Below are 7,987 nucleotides of genomic sequence, written 5' to 3' on the forward strand. Positions count from 1 at the left end.
ATAAAGCCTGTGCAGCTCCTATGAACTGTGCATGTTAACGGTGAACAGCATTTTGCTATAAAGGATAACACTTTTGTTAGCTCTTGGATACCCTGTTAAACATATCACTTCATAGCTGCAATTTTTTTTTTTTTAAAAATCCTCTTTGTTTTAACTGGATGTTTTTATTTTGCTTATGTCACTTTTAAAATGTAATTACTGACAACACATGGCATAATTCATAATTCAATCATACCAGATTCAAAGAGAATTTTTTGTTAATAAACATAATTTCAGTGGATGAGTGTAAATGTTAGTTTTTGAGGAAAAATATATAAACTGGCATAAGAAAGGAGGATGAGGAACCCAGAATGGAAAAGAAATAAAAAGAAAACAAAGAAAGAGGTAATGGCCTTTAAATGCAGTTATAATGAGCTTGAGAGCGACACACAAAGGAAAGGAACCAGATGTTCTGTGACTGCGGAGCATTTATTTCCGACACCTGTTTCTCACAAAAAAGGAATCTAAATGCAGTCAGAATCATGGCTGTAATAATACCAATTGTAACAGCATGATCACACTTCTAGCACCTTTATGGTGAAGGCTGAGGTTGCCTCCATGGGAAATCTTGCCGTAATTATTAACTACAAATGATTTTTTTTCTGCTAACAGGACAGCATGTATTAAAAATAAGGACATCAGGGCATGTGGGCTTCATGATATATGTATCTATACTTTTGTCATTGTGCATCTTCAAACTCGGTGCAATTACTGGTGCATGGCTTTTCAAAGGTTTCTGAAATTGAGAATCTGGAGAATATTTGAGATGCGTCACGAGGATGCATCTCAGGGGGCATGCCAACCTGGAAAAAAAAAGAAGGCATGCTTCATTTTTTCCCAAAAAAGAAAGACGAAAACAGAAAAATGGATTCTAAAATTGCAGGGAAAGATAGCAGTTGGTTTTTTTGTAACCCTAAAAGGAAATGACAGACAGTCATTTCAAGCTCTGGTGAAGCATTACTGGTTTTTACTGTTTGTAATATGATTTTACTGTTCCAGATGGATGTTCCAATATTTTTATGAAAATAAAACAGTAATTTAATAGTTATTATTCATATCCTATCATACTTCATGTTTTCCACAGTAATGTCATTTAGCTGCTCTATGGATTAATGATGGTACACTCTGCACAATATGTGCTGTTTAGGAGGCAATATACAACATGACAATGTAGAGCATGAAAATACCTTAAAAGCCTTTTATCATTTTGGGTTTTGTGGCCACTGTGGGAGATGCAACAAAGGCTTTTGTGTCAGTGGTTCATGTTGATCCTGCTCTGTTCCTAGATTCTTCCCAACTACACTTAAGGGCATGTGTGTGTCATGATATCTCTGTCCATATATTTTCTAAAATTTCTCTCATGGCTCTGCTTTGGAGATACTGTACAACATATATTATAATGTATATAATGTAATGTATGTAATAATATATGTCCTGTGAATTTATTGCCCTGTACTCCTGTTCTGTATTGCACCATGGTCTGTGGAGAAATGACATTTTGTTCCACTGTATACACGCTATATAGAAGAATGACAATAAAAAGAAGTTGAACTTGAACTTGTACTTGTAAAAATGCAGTTAAGCTTCTTTGTTCATCTCTGTCCAGATTTAATTATTTTGATAAATATGTGGATGGCTCAAGAGTTGAAAAAACTGTCAGTACCAGATCTGTGGGATAATTTATCACATTTTTTTCTTTTAATTTTTCAATATTCTCAGACAGGGCTATATGACCACCTCTGTTAAGTACTGTAACCCTTTGCCTTCAAGTTGTGTTATGAACTTGCATGTATTTGAAATACTCAAGTATATTGTATTTGGGGCACACTTTTTCATGATTACATATTATTTAAAAAAAGAAAAATAAAAACCAAAGAAATAAAATGATGATTTATCTGGATTTGGGATGTATAAATAAACTCTCAAAAAAAAAAAAAAAAACTGTAGTATGTTATTGTTATTGCTGCTTTATCAGCTTTAACATTGTTTAAGCATAGCAAATTTAAGTTTACAAAGCAAAACATCATTATATGCAACAAAAGTGTGCTTTCAAGACATTATTGGTTCCAGAACAGTTACAATTTAGGTTAATAATTTTAATAACGGCTTCTTGTTGCTCCTGAGGCAGTCCCCTTTGGTCGTTGCACGTACTAACAACCCACAAGCCCTGCCCTTGAGCTGTGGCTCCCTGCAGTGCTGTAGCTGCCTTGGCTCACACTGCAGAGCATCCCGTTGGATGCTGAGCTTATCTAGTCTTTAAACCCTTCTTCGACCATGTGTCTGAGGAGATGGAAACTACTGTGGATTAGCCAACAGTTTATTCATAAAGACATAATCAGCACTTTTGTTTTCTTCATTCAGATAGTGCTTAGATGGACTTCTAATCTGTAAGTACATGGGTGTATTTCTCTATGTTGTATTTAAACAATACTTGTTTTTCTGGATTGCAAAATGTTGATATTTAACTGATTGTTTTATTAATGCATTAATTAGCAAATTGTGCTTTTTGTTACAGAACTGTAAGAGAATACCATCTTACAAATAAATGATTACAGAAAAACAAATGTATGATTTATTGCAAATTTGAATATCGGAAGTAATTACAGATGGAACTATCAACAATACATCCAGCCATTTGAAGTTCAAGGTATTCATCCTGAATTAAATAAAATCATATCTAATCTTATTGCAGGAGGCATGAATTTGGAAGGTGGCCCAGTGAGAGTGAAAAATCTGAAAACATGAAACAACTTAATAATTGGTATTGGTAACCTGTTGCATCTCTTTATTTGACAGTTCGGTTGAACAATTAAAGTGGGTGTGTTGGTAAGAAAGTGGAAAACATAAGTGTTTGTCTTTGTTTTTCCAATAGAAAAAAATGCAGACCAGAGCTCTATTGGAGTCAAGAGAAAATGTCAAGAAAAGTATAATGAATGTGAACACATCACAGAATATCAAGAAACACTTTAGGAATAATCAACAAATCACGTTTGTGACTAAAAGTGTATGTATTTGAGACTGACATGGCTAATTCCTCCTTGTGTTTCAACGGGACTATCTTCAATGTGACATCAGAAGGGACCAGGTGCATTATCAACAGCACCCCAAAGCCTGACTTTGCAGATTATGACTGTCGGTCTTTCTCGTATGTCTTACTGGTGCTAGTGGGGGGCTACATTGTGGTGACTCTTGTCGGACTCTTTGGAAACCTATGCCTGATCCACATTATCAGGCAGCGGAAGGAAGTGCACAATGTCACCAACCTCCTCATTGCAAACCTCTCCCTGTCAGATGTGCTCATCTGCATTATGTGCATTCCCTTCACTGTGGTCTACACACTGATGGACTACTGGGTATTTGGTGAGACCATGTGCAAGGTCAGCAATTTCGTGCAGTGTTTATCTGTCTCAGTCTCCAGCTTCTCCCTCGTTCTAATTGCTGTTGAGCGCTATCAACTTATTGTCAACCCTCGAGGCTGGAAGCCCAGCATCTCCCAGGCATACTTGGGCATTGTCTTCATCTGGCTGGGCTCTGCCATCCTGTCTGCACCCTTTTTAGTGTTCTTCCAGCTTACAGATGAGCCTTTCAGAAACATCTCCCAGACTTTCTATCGAGGCAAGTATGCCTGCATAGATAACTGGCCATCAGAGTTTAACCGGTTGGGTTTTACCACTGTTCTGTTGGGGGTTCAGTACTTTGCACCACTCTGCTTCATCTTTGTGTGCTATGTGAAAGTGTTTGTGTGCCTGCGACGTCGCAGTGGTCTAGTGGAGCATCTCCGAGAGAGTGAGTCCAGGCTGAGCGAAAGTAGGCGCATCAGTGCCATGCTGGTGTCCATTGTGCTCACCTTTGCTGTCTGCTGGCTTCCACTTAACATCTTCAACCTCATCTTTGACTGGCACCATGAGGCTCTGCTCAACTGCCACCACAACTTGGTCTTTACCTTATGCCACTTGGTGGCCATGATTTCTACCAGCATCAACCCCATATTTTATGGCTTGCTCAATAAGAACTTCCAGAAGGACCTCAACAATATTATACGCCAGTTGAAGTGTGACTCCAGCTCAGAGGAGTATGAAAACATCAGGATGACAAACAAACACACAGATGTCTCCATGGGTTTGTTAAGGCTCAGTGTTGCCAATAACAGCGCTTGAACAAACGCTAGAAGTAGAAATATAAGATATTGTATATATGGAAACTGAGAATGACAGTTTTTGCCTTGGGTACATTTATGCATTGGTCTAAGGTTTAGTATTTCAAATTTTGTGAGAGTTCTTTCTTCAGGTTCATACAAAGCTTAATTCATGTATATATTGAAAACTTGGTCCAGTATTCCATGCTGTATCAAAAACCAAAAGAACTCAGATAAGTTCTCTTTACATGTTGCATAGCTTTAGGGCAAAGATGAATAACTGAAGCAAAATGATTAGTAAAGAGTGGATATAAATTGAGAACACCAAAGCAGAAGAAAGCATTAGCTGTTCTCTGCCACCTGTACATAAAGTCAGTTGTGATAAAATGTGATGTGAAAATAGGTAACAGAGTGTAAGGTTTACAGAACAAAAGTGACACCAGTCAGTATGAAACTGGCCCCATAACAAACACTTCCAGACCATTTAAAGAAGTGTAGTTCAATGCCTTCTCTTTTGATTTTTTTAAAAATTCCGTTTTGTGTTTATATTTATGCATATTAAGATGAATGTACTGTGTTCAGCTTACAGTATGAACATAAACCTGAAAATAGATGTTACTCAAACTACATGGCCTTCACTGGATTATTGTAATGCTACTTTCTGAAAGTAAACTAAAGATATACACTGCTGTGTTTAATATTTGTCCGCTTCGCAATTTCCTTTTTTGTGCCGCTTTTTTGCATTGCTTTATTGGATGGTTTTGAAAGTTCTAGCAGTATTTGAATTTAGCCTGAGAGGGGAAAAAAAAAAAAAGGCCCACTAGTATTACTTTTATGAAATTTCCTATGTGGAGTCAAAGATGTGAAAATGTAATTGTCCCCATCAATAACTGATTGTGTCATCTGTAGCTGCAATGACTGCAACTAAACATTTCCTGCAACTGTTGATCAGGGTCTCACATCTCTCCATGCAAAACTGCTTTAGTTCATTTGCAGGTTCTCAAGAATGTGGAATTTACCCTTGGGATTAAAGTTTCATTTATTTATGTACAGTTCTTTTCAGGTCCAGGTGGTTGACTTTTTCTTAGCACTGTCAAGCGTGAATGTTACATCACTTTACAGAGAAAAATGGGAAGACATAAAAAGCAAGATTGCAAAAGATTATACGCCACTACTTGAGTTTATTAGAAGCTCTTACTATTACTACTTGATATTGTGAAGTAAAGCTTCAGAGAAAATCATTGACTAAATGAACACATGTAAATGTTGTCAAGCACACCATTCAATTCCAGTAGTGCTTCTAGAAACATATTAATGTTTATGCAGTTATAGTATTCATGTTTTTGAACTTTGTTAAATTGTGAGCTGTTGATTGTAAATTACCTAAATGTGTGAAAATGAGCTTTGTTACTATAAACACTTAAGTGTGTTAGTTCTGTGGGCTACTGAAGCATATGCTTATGTTCACAACTGCATAAAAGTCTTGTTTAGCTGCTGAAATTAATGTTTGTGGGGAACTGATTCAAATATAGTTATTAAATGTATTGTTTACGAGGGGGTGCGGTGGCGCAGTGGGTTGGACCGCAGTCCTGCTGTCCGGTGGGTCTGGGGTTCGAGTCCCGCTTGGGGTGCCTTGCGACGGACTGGCGTCCCGTCCTGGGTGTGTCCCCTTCCCCCTCCGGCCTTACGCCCTGTGTTGCCGGGTTAGGCTCCGGTTCCCCGTGACCCCGTATGGGACAAGCGGTTCTGAAAATGTGTGTGTGTGTGTGTGTGTGTGTGTGTGTGTATTGTTTACATTTTATGAGCAGCAGTACTTGAAATAGCACTTCTGTAACTTTGTGTTGACTTGTTCTTACTTTGAGTTTATTAAAAAAAAAAGTTGACATCTTTGTTTCATATGTGTTGAACATAGAAGCCTATTGTATTTAAAATTGATGCCCCAGCAGGAGACATTTGACTTTCATCTGATATTTTTAACAAAAGTCAATCTCATAAACCCTAGTGGGAGGCAATGAGATAAAGACAGAAATCTGCTTGTGGATAGAAGAATTTAAAATAGTTTTGAAATTCATTCACCATAATAACTATGCAGTTTAATTTACAATGTGTGATATGAAAAGTTGTCACAGGTGCAGAGTGAAACAGGTTCTGTGTAAGACTTGTAAGTAAATGGATAGAAAATTGGTAAAATTGAAATGAAAATCCTTCTTATCAAAACAGTACTAATGAATAGATAGGTTCAGGCACAGAAATGTGCTCATCTGAAATGACATCTTTAATCACAGTCGTCCATAAGGGCATAGAAGAAGAATCAAACTCTGAAGACTGTTTATCTAGGGCACACAGTAAAAACCATACAGTCCGAACCTGTTTATTATGGAAAATCAATCTGCTTTGTGATGCATTTAAAACTTATTAGGACCTCCTCACCAACAGAACCCAGCGTGTGCGGATTGACAGTAATACCTCCTCCCCACTGACCCTCAACACTGGCACTCCACAGGGAAGTGTCCTGAGCCCAGTGCTATACTCCCTGTTCACACATGACTGTGTGGCCAGTCACAGCTCGAACACCATCATAAAGTTTGCTGACGATACCACCATTGTGGGTCTGATCATCAACAACGATGAGACAGCGGAGAGGAGGTGAGGCTCCTGGCAGAGTGGTGCCAGGAAAACAACCTGTCTCTCAATATCAGTAAAACTAAGGAGCTGATGATTGACTTCAGGAAACAGGATACCGTTCAGGCACCCATCTACGTAGGAGGCAACATTGTCGAGAGGGTCAACAGCTTTAAATTCCTCGGGGTCACACTCACTGCCAAACTCACATGGACTGAGCACACAGCATCAACGGCCCATCAACATCTCCACTTCCCCAGGCGTCTGAAGAAAGCCAGGATACCCTCTACAGTCCTCACCACTTTCTACAGGTGTGCTGTGGAATCTGTCCTCACAGGGTGTATTACATCCTGGGGTGGCAACTGCTCCATACAGGACAAGAAAGCCCTACAGAGGGTGGTCAAAACAGCTCGGGAAGTCATCGGCACACAGCTACCAGCAGTCGAGGACACCTACACCACACGCTGCCTCAGAAAGACGATGCGCATCATGAGAGATCACAGTCACCCCGCACGGGCACTTCTCTTCCCTGCCATCTGCAAAACGGCTTAGGTCTATTCAAACCCACACAGCTAGGTACAGGAACAGCTTTTACCCCACTGCTGTAAGACTATACAACACTAACCAATGCACCACCTTTAGTAAATAGAGTTGGACTGCTCCACCCAAGCGCATTGGTAAATTACACTGTCACATCAAACATTCTCGTTCTGAGTTCTCTGATTGTTACCATTATTATTACTACTGTTATTTATTGTTATTGCTGTCACTGCTACTGACACTGTTTTGTTCATTGTTTTGTTTGTGCAGTATTCCTATTGTCCTTGCCCATAGTCTGTGGAGAAGCATTCAGGAAGATTTTCATGATACATGTACATGGTACTTGTATCCATGACAATAAAATTGAAACTTGTTATTTCTTTTAACTTTAATTCAAAGTATCATTTTTTGTTGTGGTCCATACCTAAAGTCTCTCTAAAATGGTACAATGGACTTGATGATACTTTTGAAATATTGCTTTTTACCATGCTTTATACAGTCATGTGAAAAAGTAAGTACATCCCATGGAAAATTTTGCCTTTTTCAACAAATTTGGACATACAGACATTTGATCGGGGGGTGTGGTGGCACGGCAGGCTTGGCCAGGTCCCACTGTCGGGTGGCTATGGGGTTCAAGTACTGCTTGAGATG

At 38.8% G+C, this 7,987-nt stretch overlaps 1 protein-coding gene across 1 annotated transcript; it reads left to right on the forward strand.

Annotated features, from left to right (window-relative positions):
- Positions 1–2,626: 2,626 nt before the first annotated feature.
- On the forward strand, positions 2,627–4,196 carry LOC108928577 (neuropeptide Y receptor type 6-like; the record flags this gene model as incomplete). Its single annotated transcript, XM_018742602.1, has 2 exons — positions 2,627–2,651; positions 3,145–4,196. Coding segments are annotated over 2 exons (1,077 nt in total), but the record flags the coding sequence as incomplete, so codon positions are not given.
- Between the last annotated feature and the right edge of the window lie 3,791 nt (positions 4,197–7,987).

Source organism: Scleropages formosus, chromosome 13, assembly GCF_900964775.1.
Source record: "Scleropages formosus chromosome 13, fSclFor1.1, whole genome shotgun sequence".
NCBI lineage: Eukaryota > Metazoa > Chordata > Actinopteri > Osteoglossiformes > Osteoglossidae > Scleropages > Scleropages formosus.